The sequence below is a fragment of the Triturus cristatus genome, chromosome 5_2, assembly GCF_964204655.1.
Source record: "Triturus cristatus chromosome 5_2, aTriCri1.1, whole genome shotgun sequence".
NCBI classification, from domain to species: Eukaryota; Metazoa; Chordata; class Amphibia; order Caudata; family Salamandridae; genus Triturus; species Triturus cristatus.
In genome coordinates, this window is record NC_140588.1 from 90,158,934 (window position 1) to 90,180,554 (window position 21,621).

The 21,621-nt window shown below is 43.1% G+C and overlaps 1 protein-coding gene across 1 annotated transcript in view; it reads left to right on the top strand.

Moving 5' to 3' along the window:
• CDH12 (cadherin 12) overlaps nt 1-21,621 on the top strand; it is a 2,012,840-nt gene that overhangs the window by 1,195,913 nt on the left and 795,306 nt on the right. Inside the window, exon 5 of the mRNA XM_085606875.1 lies at nt 20,095-20,389. Coding sequence (XP_085463001.1) covers nt 20,095-20,389 — 295 coding nt within the window. The remainder of the gene's footprint in view (nt 1-20,094; nt 20,390-21,621) is intronic.

Sequence of the window (21,621 nt, forward strand, 5' to 3'; positions counted from 1 at the left end):
ATAAAATAACATTTAAAAAAATGATATTTCTGATACCCTACTATTAATAATAACAGAAAAAAACATCAGGCCATCTAAACCTATGATGGCGTGGCCTGGAGCTCTGAACCAGCAGCTGACTACCAATTACTGATACAGTAGTTCTGTGGGTTATATTGCTGCAGGTTAGACCACTCATTAGCCCTTTGCAAAAAGACTCATTTTGTAGGTCAAAGACTATGTAACATATGGTATACTGAAATAATGTGGAAGGCCCAAGATCTCAAAGTTAAAAGGAATAATATTGTGCTCATCTGACCCTGCACTAAATTGGGAAGTAAAGTCAAGGGGCTGAATCAGAAAAGCATTTATGAGTATGGGAGGCAACACTTTCGGAATATTCTTTGATGTACTCTTACATTCCTTTGAGAATCAGTCTCGAACTGTCTAAATTACTATCAGTAAAAGAATGCAGAGGGCACAAACCTTTCCATTTGACCAAATTGTATATGAATATTCCCTATCTAATCTATTCCCATTTTTGGATGGTTTGTGATCAATGCAAAAAAGGCTGTAAGAGTACTTGAAAAAAATACTACTGGAGTACTACTTTGCATATAACAAAATGCCTTTGTGAAAAGGACCTCAATAATCTAAATATGTTGGTTTTTCTGTGCTTTGTCTCCCGATTTATGGGGGTGTCGGGTTAAAATGAGGCATGACGCATATTAACAACGATACTGAGTGCTTTGCATAATTTGCCTGGGCATTTAACACTAGTCTTTTTCAAATGGTAAAGAGAATGATCCTTACATGCAGTGATAAGATTTTACCGCGTCACTTACGTGGTAATTTGCATCACACATGTTGTTTACCACTAACCTCCTAATGAGCATAAAGAAAAAAATTGGTGTGCAAAGCAGTTTATGGCGTGTAGTTGTTTGTGTGATACACTACATAAGTAAAAAATTAAGCAATATACATGGAATTGTATCTCAATTATGCTTTGAACTTACTGAGAAACTACATGATTTTAGGGATTGCAAGTCTCTCTCTCACGTTTGAATGGTACTCAGGCATATTTCAAAAACAACACCCAAATTAAAATAATGTATCTGTGTGTTTCCACATTTTTAGTTTTTGAAAGCTGCTACACTCAGCAGTACAAGAAATGAGTCTGAATCTATCTGGAGGGACCATGTGGAAAAATTGTACCCAGTGGCACAATGGAGGAGTGAAACTGATAACGCTGAGTGTACAAGCCTTGTGGACCAAATCCATCCTTTTAATTTCTCATGCCTGGTCTACATTGTTTAATTTTTCTCATGGATCACTGCCTAGATTGACTTAACCTCTCTGAAAAAACACCATCTCATTTAGACGTGTTTGCCACTTCAAATCTAGTTCCCCTTTAAATTCTCTTTGTAGGGAAATTTCTTTCTGCATGATAACGCCCAAAGTTTCGGATTGATGATGCAGGATTTTCAACTCTGAAGGTGTTTTGTCACCTCACTCACCAAACTACATTAACTATAACTCGCCACTGGACCATGCACTGTATTCTGCCAAATAATATAGTTTCTGATGTCATAAATGTTATTATTATTGCAATTATTTCACATGCTATAACATACATAATGTCTAAGGGTGTAGCTAGTGTGTGGAGAAGGAGTGAGTTATAGTTAATGTAGTGTGGCAAGTGAGGTGGCGGCCATGCCCGGCGGGGTTGGATTTACATATCATAATTAAGTATAACTTTTTGTTAAATATGCCCTAGAAATTCACTGAAAAAAACAAAGGTTAAAGTAACTCTATAGTTGCCAATGAGAACATCAACATTTTGAAGTAAAAAAAAACTACAGAAATGTACAACTTATAGTTAGCAACACTAACTATAACTTGCGCCCCCACCATGCAGTGCTTATGACCTCACATGTGACATCACTCATTACACGTTCTAAGACATCACTGTTGACTTCTCAAATTACATCATCCAATGAGTGTGTGTTAGTTTGTTTTATACTTTACGTAGTGGCAGGTAAGCACCATATTACTTCTCTACCTAAATTGTTACAGCTTGAGTCCAGCTAATGGATGTAATTGTTTACAAAACACATGTGCTCCGAATGCATCGTAGAAGTGCTAAGGTATTGAACACATTATAAATCTTTGTATTCAAGAGTAACTCTGTGTGCAGGTGTTAGTTGACTTGTGTTCATTATGTTCCACATACGTTTTTTGATTCTGCAGAAACAAATCCCAACAGGAGAAAGATTATACATCGTATATATTATCTTTTGTAAGCAGCCTTGTGCTATTAGAGAGAATTGTGTCAGCATGACCATTTCTACCTAACATAGAGGACTACGTGCACCAGGTATTAACCTATGTACATGTGCTTGTCTTGCTTCGGGAGATGGGATATCTGTATAGTTTTCACCACTGTATGAAGGGTGCAAGTAGAATGATCTTTGGCACCTTTGGATCTTAGTTCTTTTTTTTCAAATAGTGTATTTTTGACAACTGTTGCAGAGTGGACACTTTTCTTAGTTGATTCTTTTTAATACTCTGTGGTGTATGTAGGAAGGTGGAGTATTATGTGGTGATACTGGTTAGGCTTCACCATGCAATATTATCGCAAACCCCAAAAATGGTCCTTGGATTCACACTAATAAATCCTTAGCTCAGTTTGGGTGGTGTGGCAAAGAGCAGTCAGGCTTTACTAGAGGAACATGTTAAGCATTTCAGAGTTCCAACCTGGGCGATAAGTAATTCAACACCAATTTATACGTACAGAGTGTATTTTTATCTTAATTTAGACACTAAAATGAATAGAATAGCCTGAGTTATAGATGTTAGAAGCAATAGAAAATCAGTGCAAAATAATACAGTGAAAGATTAACATTACGGTCAATGGGAAAACCCCCAAGTGACAGTAGGTCACTTGGAGGTCAAGTTGCATTGTTTTCGTGCAGGGTAAAGGTGATCCAGTTCCAGGTCATGACAGTCAGTTCAATTTTATCTGGCCTATTGAGCACGGGTGCAGAGTTGCACTGGCTGCCCCTGGTGCTGAACTAGAGTCGCAGGACAGCTGTTTTTACTGCCTGCATGGTGCAATGAGAAACAAGATGCAAAACATAACAACAGGGTGTTTGCAGATGTCAGTCGAAGGTTGGATGGAGTTCCTTCTGGGTGAAACATCCAGTGCAGGGGTTGGGTGCAGGATTGGCGGCCAACAAATCTTGGCAGCGGTAATCCTTGGAAAAATGTACTTTGACATCCTGTGGTCTCAAGGAATGCGGTAGCTGCCTGTAACTTCGTGGAAGACAGGAGTGCAGTTCACACAATGCACTAGACCATCTGGATATGGGCTATCCCATGGAGGGCTTGATTGCCAGCGATTCATCCGATCTGAGTGTTGTTTTACCTGCAGTCTGCAGGGTACTAGTGCCACTATTCCAAGTGAGTGTGAGGGTGCTTCAGGCTTGCACATGGGTCCCTCTGTCTAGTTGAAAAGAGTTAGCCTAAGAAGAGTCTTGATCAGGCAGTTCCAGGACCGTTGGTACAGGTGTAGAGTGTCCTTCTTTTCCTTTGTGCAAGTCCTCTAGTTGCAGGCACAGGTCTTTTCTTTTGTCTTCTTTGATGCAGGTTGTTCAGAGCTGAGGTTCTGGTGTCAGGAATAGCCCTTAAATCCTAGATTTATGAGTGTTAGGGATGTGGGTGCAAGTGGCCAATGTGCTCCTTATCCCAGCGGCTAATCTGCCTCTGATGTGACCACATCTGGGGTGTAGGTTGCCTTTTTTTATCCAGAAACCTTTATTCTGCCACTTCTAAAAATGATGGAACCCTTCTTTCAGTGTACAGATTGGGCTTCCAACCCTGGAGGAGTGGCTAGCCTCTCGGGGTGTACACCTTCTTGCATACCTAATTTCCCATGTGCCTGGGTGCAAGTGTGCCTGGGGCGGGTAGAGGGCTGTTTTCTCCTCTGCAAGTCAGCCCTGATGCATATTGGAGGTGGTGCAGCCTTTGAAGCTCACCGCCTTGATGTGCCACTTCACTAATCTTTCTTGGAAGGAGGAGGTGGGACTTCCTTCCTGCTCAGGTCTTTGTTCCTGAATCCGGGGAATAATCACTCTGCAAGGCAGGAGGTCAGATTCCCTCTTTGTGTCAGCAAGTGCGGGCTGCAAGCCAGAGCACAGGGAAGCTGCGGCAGCCAGATGGGCAACCTCTGAGGTAGCCATCCAGGTGCATGCAACATCGCCCTCAATATGAGATTTGTGTAAGGAGTGAGAAGGTTTGTTGTTTGAAACCAAACATGAAATATTTAGGTGGTGCCATAATGGAGTTGCCAATCTCTGGTTTGCCCGGGTGCCAGCCCCTATTATCTTATGGACTGTCTATCACTAATAGTGTCCTTTAATGGCAAAGGGCACTGTGGGGACCTATTAACTTGCACTTACAATCTGCACCTCTAATATACTGCACTTTACTTCCTGGGCTTTACGTGGCCTTCCTTATGGGTGACTGATAAATATTAAAGGCAGTTCCCTCACTCTGCCAAATGTGGTAAAGTCAGGGATGAATTCAAGCAGTTTTCACTGCTACTGCAGTCTGCGATGACACGTCTGCTGTATGTTATTTACTTGGACAACTCAGGGTTGCACAACCAGTGCTGCTGGCAACTGGGACACTTGACCAGCCATGTCCTGGGTACCTCTGGTACCAGATACTATGGACTTATAAGGGGGTAAAATTAGGGTTGCCAATTTACACATAACAGTTTTAGGGGGAGAGAACTGGTGCTGTGGCCTGGGCAGCAGACTCCAGTGCACTCTCTGTGTCATAACCATCAGCACTGGAGCAAAAAGTGAGGGGGTGACCATACAGGCATACAGTGGAGTAGAATAAAGTTTAGTGGCGTACAGTAGAAAGGCATAGAGTGGAATAGCGTATAGTGGAGTAGCATCTAGTGGAGTGGTGTAAAGTGGAGTGATATAGACTGGAGTGGTATACAGTGGAATTGTGACTATGTAATAGCGTAGATTGGAGTGGCACAGAGCTGAGTCTCGTTATGTGGAGAGGCATAGAATTGAGTTAAGTGACATAGAGTGGAATAGTATATAGTGGAATGGCTAGAGTGGCGTAGCATATGGATGTATGTGAAATTTAACAGCAATGTAGATTCATTTGTGCAGAGTAACACAAAACAGCGAATTGCGCTGCCTTGCGTTTCTCCAGATTTGCTAAACAACACAGGGCCATGCATGGTGGCCTTGCACTCCTTTGTATATCTGATTTAAGTATTTTACTGTCCATTCTACATCAAGAGTAATGCAAGGGTACCACAATCCAATAATACAGCTAGCCATAGTTTTATTTTGGACCATGGTATACCGTGCTAACTTTGCAGTATACCGTGGCACATGGCGATGATAAGACAGTATATAATTGGGTAATGTCTATTTTTAGAGAATAAAAAAAGGCAGCCATATTGTTCTTACTAAACTTTGGCTGCGTTCAGTATTAGGGACTTAGACATAGGTAATAGTGGGGCCCTACCTCTTACCACTTTATTAAAATGGTAATAAGTAGGGACATTTAATTATATCTTTTTAAATTAGTTTACAGGCCATGTACCGCAGTAGTTTCACAAACATTTGTGAAATTCTGCAAAAGTACCGCTGTGACAGCTATCACTACGTTTTGAGGGCTTATAACTTAGAAAAAGTACCCAGGGCATGGCCAGGGAGGAGACCCGGCAAGACACATCTCCCCTGAGCTTGCCCTGTGCTGCCCCAATGCCCCCTCTAAATGTGCTTAAATCATCAGGAAAATAATACCCCCCTGTCCCCCAGCTACTGTAGTGAATCAACGCCCTGGGGCCCCCAACTACGTCCTTTACCGTCACACTGTGACTTGAGGAACCTACCCCAAGAGAGCTGCAGAGTCACGGTGGCCATCTCGGGGCTGAGCCCGGACAACAACATGGGCTGAGGCCTCACTTGGAGACACTGGGTTCGACTTACTTGGTGGTGTGGCAGCTCCCTGCACAGGCTGACACTCTATTCCAACACCCTGATCAGCTCTGCATCCCCAAATAAAGCAGTGGGAGCGGTGCAACTGCTAAATCAAGGCCACACCCAACGTACAGTGTGAGCCGCACTTTGTACAGAGAAGCGGGGCCTGGAACAACGAAGTGGCAGTCCATTCCAGGAACACGCACTTCAGCCTTGTTGAACCACGGGGGCCCAGCCCGATCAGCATACACAACACAAAAGTGAGTGAGGTACAGGGATCAGCCTGAAACTGCACCGCCAGAGGGCCAGTGTGGATGAAAGCCATGGTCGGCCGTGGGGTAACTGGCCTGGAAGTGCAACAGCATTTCAAGTGGGCTTACTAGGTACCCCCTTGCATCACAGAGACCCTGAATGTCCCCTGTCCCCCTGTCCCAGAGGCAAGAGTGATTGGGACACAGCAGTTTGGGAGTGTCTATCAGAGGACCGGGCAGGGGAAGAAGGTCTACCGATGCAGTGCTGCACACCTGTGCCCTATCCCATGGGGACTGCTTAATGGACTCTTTCTAGCCCCTCCTGTTTTCCTTGCTGGCCCTGGGACATTAGTTTGCTTGGTGCGCTCTTTTCAAGGGTCATCCTACTGTATGACAGTTCACCTAACAACACTGAACTATATGACACTGCACTCCACTGAACTACACTCTATGCCACTACATTCTACCACCTTCTATTCCCCTCTATGCTACTCCACTGTACATTATTACACTATGAGCAACTCCACTCTACGACACTATGCTCTACGCTACTCCACTCTGTTTCACTCAACTGTATGCCACTTCAGTGTAGACATCTGCACTCTATGCCATTGCACTTTACATCACTCCACTGTATGCTCATCCACAATATGCCAGTCCACTGTATGACAATCCACAGTAAGCTATTACATTGTTCATAACTCCATTGTAGGCAGGTCTACACCACTCCACTCTATACTAATCAACTCTATCGAATTACACTCAATGCACTTCCACTGTACAACACTCCATTCTATAATTTTCCACTATATGCCACTCTGCTCCACGTCTCTCCACTGTACATCAGTAACACTCAATGTTATTCCACTCTACACCACTCTACTGTCCACTGCTGCACTGTATGCCACTTCACTCTACACCATTCCACTCTATGCCACGACACTCTACGCTATTCCACGGTATGCTGCTACACTCTACAACACTCCACTCCATGCCTCTCCACAGTACGCTATTGCACTGTACCCCACTACAGTCAACCTCCCAACACTTAACCCTGCTCCACTCCACTGTACAGTATTCTATTCTAGATTACACCACTCTACGCCACTACACTCAATGCCATTACAATGCGCCACATAAGTCTACACTATTCCACTGTATGCCTCTACAGTGTACCTCACTCTACTATAAACCACTGTACTCTACACTACTCCACTATATGCCACTCCACTTTATCCTACCCCACTGTACACCTTTCCACTCCATGCCACTACACTCTACCCCACTCCAGTATATGTTATTCCACTGTATGCCACTCCAGTTTACACCACTCCACTCATTGCTATTCCAATGTACGTTACTACACTGTACCTCATGCCACTCTACGCCAGTCCGCTTTACAACACTCCACTATGCGCTACTCCACTCTTTGGCACTCTAATCTATGTTACTCCACTGTAAGCCACTCAACTGTACGCCACTTCACTCTATGCCACTCCACTGTAAGCCAATCCAGTCTACACTACTCCACTCCATGCTAGTCCAATCCACACTACTCCACTCTCACAACTGCACTATATGATATTCCACTCAACACCACTACACTCTAAGACACTTCCCTTTATGACACTCCACTATACACTCTTTCACTCTACTAGCTTCACTCTACACTACTATACTATATACCACTACACTGTACCTCACTCCACTGTAGGCCACTCCACGCTATGCCACTGCATTCTTCACTAAACCACTGTATGCTATTTCACTCTACCACCCTACACTCAACACCACTACCCTCTTCACCACTCCACTGTACGCTATCCTACTGCATGCCATTTCACTCTATGCCACTCCACTATTCAACAAACCACTCTACACTATTCTACTGTACGCCACTCCACTGTACACCACTCAACTCTACTCCACTTAACTGCACCCCACTCAATTTTACGCCGCTCCACTATACTCTTTTCTACTGTACACAACTACACTCTATGCCACTCAACTCTACCCTATTCAACTCTATCCCACTCAACTGTATCTGACTTCAGTGTATCCCCTACATTGTATGCTATTCCACTGTACGCTACTCCACTATACCCACTTCACTCTATGCCACTTCACTGTACTCCAGTCCAATCTATGCCACACTACAGTACACTGTTCCAGTCTGCACCACTCCACTCTATAGCACTCCAGTGTATGCCACTCTTCTGTACATCACTCCATTGTACGCTATACCACTGTATACTATTTAAGTGTATGCTATTATAGTGTACGCTATTCCACTGTAAGCCACTCTATGCCACTTCCCTCTATGCCACTGCACTGTATGCTATTCCACTATGCACCACTTCACTCCACTCTTTGCTACTCTATGCCACTCTCCTACATGCCACTCCACTCTGCACCATTCCAATGTATACCACTTCACTCTAGCTCACTCCACACTATGTTACTTGTCTCACCAGCATTCCACTGCATTCTATTCCACTGTACGCTACTACACTCCATGACAATGCCACTGCAGTCAACAACATGCTCCTGCATGCCACTCCTCTATATGACACAGTAATATATGTTGTTCCTGTGTACATAACACCACTTTACCCCACTCCACTCTATGCAACTCTACTCTGCCATTCCACTCTATGCATCTCCACTGTAAACTACTCCACTTTATGCTATTGCACTGTACGCCACTCCACTCTACACCACTCCACTTCACGATACGCCACTCCAATGTACAACACTTTTATCCACTCAATGACACTCTACTCTACTCCACCTTACAACATTTCTCGGAACTCTACAGCACAGCAGTCCAGTTCACTGCACCACACACCACTCCAATCTACAACACTTCACTCCACTGTATACTATGCATCTCCACTCTACTCGATTCCATGGCACTCTACTCTAGAACACGCATCTTCCCTCTATACTACACCACTGTACTGGACTACACTACACTTTTCTCAACTGCACAACATTTTACCCCACTCTACGGCACTGTACAATAATCTCCTCTACACTGCCCCACTGTAACACTGTACTCGACTCTCTGCAACTCCACTCTACAAAACTCTACTACACTCTGTGCCACTATAGAACACTGTACTCCACTCAATACCCCAACACTGCACTGTACAACCCTCTACTCCACTGTATGCAGTGTACATCTACTCCACTCTACAAGACTTCCCAACACTCTGACACACCACTCCACTGTACTGTACAATTTACTAAATTCTGCACTACACCTGTCCTCTCTAGTGCGCTCCACGCCACCGTACTATACAACATGCCATTACATTACATAACAATTTGCTCCACCGTACGCTACACCACTCCACTCTACCCCACTTTACTCTACTCCATGATAGTCCACTCTACTCCAATCTGCTCTATGACGCTCAACTCTACCTCACTCCACTGTACCCCGCTACACTGTACAACATTCCACTCTATGCTCCTCTACTGTACACCATTCTACTGTACACCATTCCACTGTATGCCACTCCACTGTACCACATTTTACTCTACTCCACTTCACACTACTCCACTGTACAACACTATACTCTATGTCAGTACACTGTATGGCATTCTCTTCCATTCTACCATACCACACTCCACTTAGTGACACTCCACACAATGACAGTAACTCCTATGATTTCAAAGACAAGTTGACAAAAACTAAAAACCATTGAAATTCGATGAAAAAAACAAAGGTTAAACCTTTTTTAAAGTTATGAAAACTTTATTTATTCTTTGTATACAATCCAAGCCTGGAACAGGAGATATTTTATTAAAAGGGCTCTTTCACCATCTAGTAATAACCCAAAGTGAAAAACATTTAAGAAATGGCACAGTAATTTGAAAATGTTTAAAGTCAGTTCTCAAAATCCCTGGCTCCATTGTGGTGCTTAGGGATGGTGTCTGCCAAGCATTACACTACTTCTTTTAGCATGACTAGGGGAAGAAGTCCACTCAGAAAGGATATTTTTTTTTAAAAAGCCATCGCTTTCATTCGGATATGCTTTGGAAAGCATCATTACAGAAATCGAAAAGAAGCGCTGGCAGGGATTTTATTTTTATTGAAAGCAGTTTTGTTTTATGTAATATTGATGAAATGATTTTTCCTGGGTGATAAATTTCCGTGGTCTTGTAAAATATTTAAACGGTCAGTGAAAGGTTCCTCTCCTGCTGCGAGAAGAGAGGCCCCCGAGGTGACTGAATTATGCCGCTGAGCTTTGCTTCATCATTCCCCATGTCTGACCAATCTGAAAACCCAACACACTAAAATTCAAGCGGCCCCACGGTGATTAAACATATATGAGGCACGCTTTCATCACTGCAATCCTTCATTTTGGGGAGAGCAGTTAAGAACCTTGGAAGCGGGGATATTATTCAGTGGACAGAGGCTTTAAAACGAAAAACCCTTCAATCTCGAGGATGTGTGCAGCAGGCAGGAGCATAGGTCAAACGGTACCTCCTCCACATCCCTTTGTATAGGCAGTCCGCCTGAGACGAGGATGCTGCAACAAAACAGCAAGCAAATAGGTAGGTTTTTCTGTGGACCCGTTTGACAGACAATGAGCTAAGCCAATCATCTTTGAATAACATGAAAATGACCTTGCATACCTATTTCTTCACATTGAATACAGTATTCCAGAAGAATTCTTTAATAACAAAATATTTGTGCTCATTTTATACCAAAACTGCTGTTTAAACACAGGACAGAATGCAGAACAATGTCATACATCCACCCCAGTACAGAGATCTGGGCTTAAATCCATCGTTTTTTTGCTCACCATACCATTCCAGTTTGGACCCAGCCATATGCAAATCAGTCTTGACCCTGTGCAAATGGGAACAGTCCAGCCCGCACTGCCAGGCTAGGTCTTCCCTGTACTGGAAACAAGCATCCTAGGACTGGTTTCGGGGTTTCACCCCTCTTCAGCCAGGATAGCTTGACTCCAGTGGCATGGAGAGCACAGGACTTACGTCTGAGCATACCCATCCCACTCATTGTGACAAATGCAAAAAGAACTATTGATGGACAGAATGCAGAACAATGTCATACATTCACCCCAGTACAGAGATCTGGGCTTAAATCCATCGTTTTTTTGCTCACCATGCCGTTCCAGTTTGGACCCTGCCATATGCAAATCAGTCTTGACCATTCCAGCCCGAACTGCCAGGCCAGGTCCTCCAAAGTGCAGGCAGAAAGGATGGCATTCGTGCTTTACATTTGCTGACCAGTATTTAATGTTACAAATGTAAGTATCAGCATAATGGAGGGTTCCTACTGTTCTGTTCCGAGCGTTGCTCACCGCTGGTAACCGGAGCTGTGCAGCCCGTCTGTAATCTTGCCCATGGTTTAAGAGTCCCCAGAGGTCTGTGACAGCTATCGAACCCATATGCCACATGAGAAAAAGAGATCACGCTCAGTGTAATTGTAGAGATGTGAGTTTTACCAATGGCAACTCGTAGTTTTTGTTCTTTGAGATCCAAGGCTTTTGAGGTCTCACCCTCTGGGGTGCTCCATGGAAATTCATATCTGAGCTGTGAACACGGAGCTCACCTTGTGGTGAAAGGTCTGCTCGGGTTAAGGTAATGTAACTCAGGGAAGGCTGCTTGCAGCATCTCTAACATGAGGGCTGAGCAGGAAAAGCTGCAATCTGAAATCAGTCTGTCAACTTCACACAGGTAACCCAGCTGGGAGATGAGTCCCAGCATAAGGTATATGTGGGCTAGCATACAGTGACGCTGAGGCCTTACAATTCACTTGGATTCTAAAACCGAAGCATCTTTTTTTTTGGGTAAAGTAAAACAGCAAAACTGCAGTGTTTTAATTGTATACTTATGTTATATCCTGACTTTAGTAATGCAATGCTATTTACCACCAATGGAATGTTACTTTGATGATGTTGTTTATAATGTTATGATTCAGCCAGAGAAGACACAGTTGAGTGGGCTGAGCAGCTTGGTGGCTGCTCCTGGTGGGGTCTCCCTCTGGACCTGAACTGATCCTCATCTGGTCCTGTTCTTTTCTACCTGTGATCTTTTGCCAACTTGAAATAAACCTATTTAAATCATCACAACCTAGTGGACCTGATCACTACAACTTTATTATTCAACTAGTTTAGGTGTAATGATTCATTGTCACGTGGCATGTGGACCAGAAAGAGCTCCGTGTGCACAAAGGAGTGGGTCCAGAATCCAGATATAATGTTAGTTTCACGCTAACAGGATCCCTTCGCAAGCTTCTTTAAGAAATATATTTTACTGAGTTACATATTAATGAAACTTGTTCTTTGTCTATCTCATTGGGTGGAGGTCATTTTTTTGCTCCCCAGCTGGCAGATCAAAGGCCCATTCCAGAAGGGTGTACCTTCTGCTGCGTGAAGGGGGTTTGGAAGTGAATTTTAGAAGCTGATAGCAACATTCTCCTGTTAACACAGCAGAGGTGACCAAATCATATGTAGGAGACCTCTGCCATTAGGAAAATCTGCCAGCATACTTTGTAGGGGTAGAAAGGTCTGTGGGTTGAACCCTAAAAGTGTAGGTTTTAGGTTGAGAGTTAATGTGTCAATAGTTGCTTGAGTGGAGGTCCCACCAATGACAGAATCCCCCACCCCCATTTATAACCTCCTACACAGGGAGAGCGAGAGGAGGAGACTGGAATGAAAGGAAAAATCTCTAGCTCTGCTGTCTGAATCAACCTTGGGTGCCCCTCTCCTGACTTGCATCTGAAAACTTCCAATCAAGGCCGGACTGGCCGTACAGGCACCAGGCGTTTCCCCGGAGGGCGGGAAGGGTGGGGCCTGGTTTTGTGGCCTTGGAGCCGGTTTTGTCATTGGGGGCCGGTTTTGCAGCAGTTCTGCAATATCGGCCCTCTGCAACAAAAGCGGGAGCAGTGCTTCTTACTAGCATCCCCCCCGTCCCCCAGGGCCACTCCAGCAGCAATCTGACACGGCTGGTTGCTGTTCCCCATCCGGCCCTGTTTCCAATGAACTTTCTTTATGACTGGAGGCACTAGCTCCCTAACTGTCCCCATCAATCAGGAATCATTGCAGAAAAAGGCATGATGAGGGCCAGCCAATCCATAGTGCCACCCAAGGAGAGAAGCACCGTAGGGGCTGGCCGCTCCTGATGAGATGGGCACACACTGTTCCCTCTGCCCCTGAAGTCCATGTGCTGCAGATATCCCTGATTCCTTCCACACTTCTTTTGGCTTTGCACAATGTGGGTTGGTCCCAGAGTGTAAGCTCTGGCCAGGTCCAGTGCTAACCCGCCACTTGGGCTCAACCTCTGCTACACTCAGCCAGAACAGCTGGGTTTGATCGGAGGGACTCGCCAGAATCCAGGCCCTATGTCCAACATGCCACGAACAGCCCGACTATATGGAGTAAGTCCAAAGGCTGTGCACAGTGAGGGATGGGCGCATGGCCTGGGCTCTGGCTAGTCCCTACTCCCAACCCATTGGAGGAATCCAGCCCCTGCTTCAAATAGCTTTCAGCTTTGCACAGTGGGGGTTGACCTCATAGACCTCAAGGCACTGTGCACAGACTTTGGGCAGGCCCTGTGCCCAGCCGACACAGAGGGCGAAGCCTACCAGCACATAGGTCTATGACTTGGCCTTTGGCCAGGTTGTGTTTTGTTTCTTTTAAAGAAACTTGGATTCATGGATCCATATTAGAAAGCTCAAATCCAGGCATGCTTCATACCCAGGTATCATGAATACAGGGCAAACCGACCTTTACATCTCCTTTTGGGTGATTAGCCAATCTATTTTAATGATTCCTCTTTCGGTAATGCATGGGTTAGTGAAGCGTGACATGAAGCGTGCCCTGCATCCATGGTAATTTTCAGGCTCTGTGCATCCATGCTACCTATGTCTGCCAGGGTTCATTGTACCTCTGTTGCTATCGTGGACACAGCCACCATTTTAGGTTTTTAGCGACTTGTGGCTCCCTAAAAGGTGAAGCGGATCAACACCATTTCAGGGTCCTTGCTTTGGCCTAGGGGTCAGGGTATGCCCACCCTTCCCCCTTATATTGGCTTTTAATTTTAAGATTTTTTGTGTAGAATGCATGGACCATGGCCTGTGTCCTGAAATAGCTGCCACAGGAAAACAATGTCTGCTGTGTCAGCCGATTAGATAACTCAGATCCATGGTTTTAACTTGAAATGCGGATCCAAAAAAGCCAACGGGAGAAAAGATTCCCCCTACCAATCAGATTCCTTTGTGTTTTTTCTTATTTCTAGAATCGAAAAGGATTCAATCAATCAAAATGGCACGAATAGTATCAAACATTTAAAGCCCACAGGCAACTTTCTTAAATACTGAGATCTTAAAATCACCAGAATGGATTTACACCAAGCGAACAAAAGTTTAATGTTGGGTAAAGTTCTACATTCATGCCAAATTTGGTGTGCATCCATTCAGTTGTTTAGGTTGTAGCATGAGAAAAGTTTCTTATGAAAGATAAAATGGTAAAACCCAACTTTTTTCCTCCCACCCTTAACTTCGTTTTGCCCTGTATAGATCTGCATGAAACCTTAGCTGACTATGCCAAGCAACTAAAAGGTTAGGTGAAAGTCTGTCAACAGGGTCAAAACGTGTGTGCATTTTTACACTGTGGCTACTACTGAAGTGAAACGTATAGACACATTTTGTGCCTGTTGCAAAAATGTTGAAAGTGTTGGCTGTAAGGTTTGCTTTTTCCTCAGCCACTCAGCTAAGTATACTGTGGGATATGTACACAGGTTTCCATCACTCTCATTCACAAGGATGCACAAGGGTTAATCGAAATACTTGCAACAACTTTCTATTTTGACAATGTAGTGTATAATTGAGAAGGAAAACATTGCAATTTGGAACACCTGTTCATAAATTATGAGGTACACAGAGGTCAATACATCAAAGACTACAAATAAAACTTTTATTTTTAAGACAGTTACTGGTGGTGCTGGGCGATATGCACACATCAATACCGTCAAATGGGCCCATGAAGCTCCATAGATATGCATTTACTTTATAACAAAGATACCTCTCTAAGTACCTACTGTTTGTCTCATATTATCTCCTCTTCCTGTACTGAATGTCAGACATCAGATTGAAAATGGGAGTGTACCATTCTATCAGAACGAAACAATTGAATATCCATTTGGCCCTTTTTATAATGAAAAGTTGCAAAATCTTAATCCTTGGAATTGTTATGAGGAACTATTATTTCAACATCTCATTAAAAGTTCAGATTGTTCCCTGTTACGTTATATATTTCTAAAAGCGCAAGTTTGCAGAGTCTCTCAGCCCTGATTGTGATCAACAATAAATTGGGTAATAGAGGAGAACCTGGCACAGTAATAACTAGATGAGGGGAACACACATATTTATTAGAATGTCAGATCCTTAAGAATTCCCTGGAAATATTCAAATTAAATTCACCTCTCATGTGGTAGTCCATTGAGATCCAGAGTTAAGGAGCTGCCTTGGATAAAGACTAGCTTCCATACGTCACAACTACTGTCACAGGGGGAGGCAAAGGGAGCATAATTCCTGAGACACCGCACTTTATCAGGGCCCCACTCCTCTGTTGCATACATTACTTTAGATACGTTGATCCTCATTATGATTTGGCCATTAAATTTCAATAACTATAGTGTTAGAAATTGGGTTGTTGGTTGACTGGGATATGGGGCCTGGTCAAGAAGCAACCACAATCCTAGTTAGGATAAGAGGCAGGCAAACCCAAATTACCTTGTGCTCACCCTCTGGTAGCCTGGCACGGAGCAGTCAGTCTAAACTTAGAGGCAATCAGTAGTGGCCCATGCAGGTAAGAGTGGTGGGGCGGGTTGGTGGGTTCATTGCCAGATTATGAGGGAAAATAAAATTAAAAAAAGAAAACCGGCGATGTGGCGAGTGCAAGATAAGTGTTTTTCTTTTTTTACATTTTATTTTCCCTCGTCATTGTCTGTTGACTCCCCCTCACCCCGCCGCATCGCTCTTACCTGCATGGGCCTCTCGTGAAGGCAATGTGTAAAGTATTTGAGCATACTTCAAATATTAAAGTCAATTAATCAAAGGTTTTATAGAGAGCGCAGCTACTCACAGAGTGTTCCAGCGCTAATAGACTTATTGACCCCTGGTAACTAAAAACAGTTTACTGATATGCCGATTCATATAGGCAGGTTTTAAGATTGTGTTTGAAGGAAAGCTTGTCCTTCATGGCCCAAAGATGAGCAGGTAGGGCATTCTTTTCACTGGCAGCAAGGAGGGAGAAAAAGGTGGCACCCCATTTTGTCCTTTTAATTTCAAAACCACAGCTAACCTAGAGTAAGAGGAGAGCCCTGTTCTTGAGGGATGGTATGGGATAATCCTAGTTTAGGTACCTCAGACCTGCCTGATGGAAGGTTCTATGGGCTAACGAGAGCCCATTGAACCAAACCCTCTCTTTGATTGGTAACCAGTACAGCTCTTTAAGATTTTGGTGGATATGATCCCCTCTAGGAACTTTTAATAAGATCCAAGTAGCAGCATTCTATACCCGCTGGAGTCTTCTAAGTTGATATACTGGAAGACCCTAGTAGAGTGAATGGGCATAGTCAATTTGAGAAGTGATGAGGGTGTATATTACCATCTTCTGAACCTTAACCGGAAACAGATAAGAACATTTTTTTAATGATTTCAAAAGTCTGAAACAGGAACTCACCACGCCATCCAAGTGTGCGCCAAAAGAAGTTTGATTATCAAACTTGACTCCTGAATTACATACTATAGTAGAGTAAAAACTTCACACAAACAGATCCCACACCAGGTTTAGAAAAATAGAGTAGACTTTAATATATAAACAAGACCAAAATAAAAAAGAACTCCAACCAGTAGGACCGGAATTATTGAATTATAACGTTTATGAGTAAAATAGCAACTAGAAGCAAAAAGAGCTATTGGGGATATCTGGGTGTACCGGACCGGGACAAACTTACAAGTTCAGGCAGACGGCAATGGAGCATGGGTCGGCTACAGGGACCCAGTTAGGCCCGATGAACAAAGTACCTTAAAGCCTGGTTACATAGCACTGCATGGATCTGCATCAAAGATGCGTCGCACAGCAGTGGCGATGCGTCGGTTCAGAGATGCATGAAGGCTGCAGTGTGAGGTCCTGATGCATCAACGTTGAGGATCCTGTTGGCAAGGCTTGCAATGTGAAGTCAGGTGTCAAGGATGCGAGGCGCAGCCTAAGTGATGCATTGGTCCCGAAAAGCAGTGAAGCTGCGATGCAGACTTTCGAAATCGCCGTTGAGGCTGCCGTTGACGAGGGGTGCGAGGACCTTGCACTGGGAAAAGCGTCACACAGTTGCAGTTTCAAAGACAATTTAGTGGGATAGAGTGGTAAGCATACTGGGCAACAGAGACACAGGCATTATCACAAAGAGAGACCTAGACACCAGAAAATAGAAAAACAGAATGAGAATAATGGGCAGCAGTACACTGAATCCATGATACAGAGAGTTGGGGATTGGAAGAGAAACCCAATAGTAGGACAATGAGGCTACAACAGTGGGACAGAGATACATGGACACTAGCATCAGAAAAGCTGCATAATAAGACAGTGAAGCACAAGTCTATGAAAGAGGAACAATGGCATAGATGATTGTAAATTTAGGATAAAGACACTATGCAGAGAGCTTCAACCATTTGAACACGGTCAAATGCATTGAGGCACAGACTCAAACAACAAGATTTAGATATGAATAGTCGGACAAGGAGACAATAATATGGATACATGTACAGAAGGTATGGACAATTGAACAAGAACACACAGACCTGGCAGGATAAATAGACACAAGGGCAGGGAAACATGAACTCCTGGATAAGGAGACATTGGGAAAAGGTGACTCAGATATGAGAACAGAACAAAACCGGCAAAGGGACAGGAAAATACATATTCAGACAAAGAATCGGGAGCCAGGGATTTAGACACTTGGCAGAGAGACAAGGGCATGGTCACAGAGACAGGGAGACATGAAGTGTCAGAGAAAAATAAAGGTTTGTGCAGGGAGACAAGGACATAGGTCAGTTAGACCCAACAATGGGACGGAGGAAGATGGAAAATGGAGCAGGGAGGCACCAAAACTGCTACACAGTGTGTCATTCACAAGCAATGTCTCACTGAGTCATGTATGGAAAAAGGTAATTATGAATACGGACATGCAGAAAGGTGCAGAGACATGTAGGCTTGGACAGTTAGGGACTGATTGTGAGTCTGGCAGTCCTCGGACTTCCAGACTCGCGAGGTGGTGGTGGTAGTCCAGCCACCGCCGCACCCGCGGTCCGACTGCCCTATTAGGACTTTATCGGTCGGATCGCCATTGCACTGCCTCAACCCCCAGACAACCTTGTTCCATGATGATCCTGAAGCAGTCTGAGGGACCAAAATATGCTTGGTGATGCCCTGAGGCACTGTCAAGCATATTATGACTTTTCTGGAGAAAGGACCCCCCTCTTGCCCCTCTGCACAGGGGTGCATGTAGGGGGGCACATGTTGTGCCCCCTGTAGTTATGTACCCCCATTTCCTATGTGGGAAGCAATGCACAATATGATGCATTCCTACCTGTGCACAAACATGCACTGGCGGTCATGCAGCGGTGCTGTTTAAGGCTCACAATGAGCCTTTCAACAGTGCCGTCCCAGGACCACCATGCCCCCTCTTGGTTGTGTGGGGCTAGGCAGTGGCGTGCCGCCTGCACCACCAAAAGTCATAAACAGGCCCTTATACATTTCAACGGAAGTGTCAGACACAAACACTCAGAAAAGGCAACAAAGCCATCGGAAAAAAGGTAGGTACACCACCAGCTGGGATAGCAGGAGAAGCTAAATTGAAGAATGAAAGAAACATATACACCATCAAACATGGTTGGGTTTCATGAGGTTTGTAATAAACAAGTCCACTAATGGATTATGGCTGCTGTACAGGGCTCACAAGTTAGAAAAATCATAAATAGGAGTCAAGGATATGTTGAAAAAAACATCTGATAACCATTAGTGTAAAAGTGTCCTTTAAATGGCAGACATTGCATTTGATATTGTCCAACGGCATCTTTGCATTAAAATATTTGTTACAACACCGGTAAGCAATGAATTAATCTCTCACAGACATAGATACTTAATGGTATTTCAATGCATCTTCTATGCTTGCTCGTGTTTTACAGTGTAACGTTTTAAAATACACAGATTTTACCTGTGCTTTGATTCTAAGTTGAGAGTTCTTGATAGGTTTCTGGACTGTCTTGTATATTGAAGAGTGATTCCATAGACCTCGGAATGACCATGCACCTTTCGAAAGAGGGGAACTAATCCTCTTGTTTGAATATTTGTTGTTGAATAATTGCACTTACAACAGAGGTGTCCAAAGTTGCTTTACAAGAGCATGATTAATACCAGACTTTCAGGATAACTGCAGATATCCATGTGGAATACATTTACATACAATGTTTCCAAATGGATTATTTTTTTTACTTAGTGGTTATCCTGAATTTTGGCATGGATCCACTCCTCATAGACCAATGAGGAAAAGCCTTGACTTGAGTTTCCTCATTTCTCGGTTGCAAATTTTCATAAATGAAGTTGTAAAATGGCCCTCACATTCTTGATAGACTGGACTGTGATTCCATGTTGCATAAAACGTACATTGTACAATAATTAATTTTGATTGATGTTTGAGGGTGAGGTGAATACCAGAGTCCACAAAGTTGCTTATCTTCTGTATTAAACTGTGACCTCTTTCACCATCTCAAGTTAATTCCTGGATTTTGTTTTTTTCTTGGCAAACAGCTTCATTCTGATTTGGACAAGGGAATTGGCACTGTTAAATATACCCTGCTAGGAGATGGAGCTGGCACCATTTTCACCATTGATGACACCACAGGAGATATTCATGCCATTAAGAGCCTTGACCGAGAAGAAAAGCCATTCTACACCCTCCGTGCTCAGGCTGTAGCAATAGAATCTGGGAAGCCAGTGGAGCCAGAATCGGAATTCATTATCAAGGTGCAGGACATTAACGATAATGAACCCAAATTCTTGGATGGTCCTTATGTTGCAACTGTACCTGAAATGTCACCAGTTGGTAAGTAGTGACTATAAAAATTATTCTAGACTGATTTTAAAAATATTTCATGAAAAACTGATATTTTGCCAAAAGGGCAACAGGAGGATAAATTAAATCGGCAAGAAAAATTCAATAAATTGACTTTTTGTAGATGTCTAGATTGATAGCATGTGCTTTGAACTACAGTATGTATTTAATAACCTCACTCTCTCTGTAAGTTACCACATCAATGATGATCTTGCTTTATGCATGGTGAACAGGCTATACTGTGAATCATCAAACTCTAGATTTTCCCACTATGTTTAGTGATGATTCAATATTATCAGATTTGGCGCAGAACTGCACTAACTAGTTGATGTTTTTAACTTTAGTACTTATCCTGGAAATTCACATGGATATTTACATTTGAATCAGTTTACTGACTAAGATAGCCAAGCGTTGCATAAAATGGGGAAGCGCCTTATATGTACATTCGGTACAAAACAGATTAAACTATTCATCTGTATGATACAATTTGGGTAATGTCTTTTGATACTTCTCTTGTAAAGAGCAGATTTGATGGGAAGTCAAGGACGATTTTGCTGCACACAGGAAAGACAATCTCTTTCATATAGCTCAAATATGTAATAAGTTCCACAGTCATGAACATTATATTCAACAATGCAGCAATTTGAAAATCAAATTTTTATACCTCTATTGTCGTAGGAAAGGTCTTCTTTACTCTTCATTTCGGTATCTTCGTGTGTTTGTAGATTGTCTAGGCTGAATTTCACAGTTTATTTTACATGCTTGATGAAAATGAAATTATAACGTAGAAGTATTTACCTCGGAATTGTGTGATCTCAATGCACTTATGCATTATTCTGCATACAGTTTATCTATATATGTTTATTATTTTAATTGTGTGCAATACATTCTTTGCATTTTAATTATACGTGCAATGTATTCGTTGCATTCTGTACAAAATCATATTTAGTAAAAAACGAATGAAAACTTGATAGTAGCATCAAAACAATAGGTAAAAAATTGAAATTTGAAATGTTTGACATATATAACAAATAATGATGCATGGGTGTGATGCCATTTTACTGATGACTCTAACAATATGTTAAACATATCCCGCTGAGGCTAATTGTACAAAAATGATTCCCGGAATCTGTGATGAATAAAATAAATTATATCTCACCCACACTATAATTTCTCCCACACTTGCTGGACCCAGAGGACTGGAAAAACGTTAAAGATGCAGG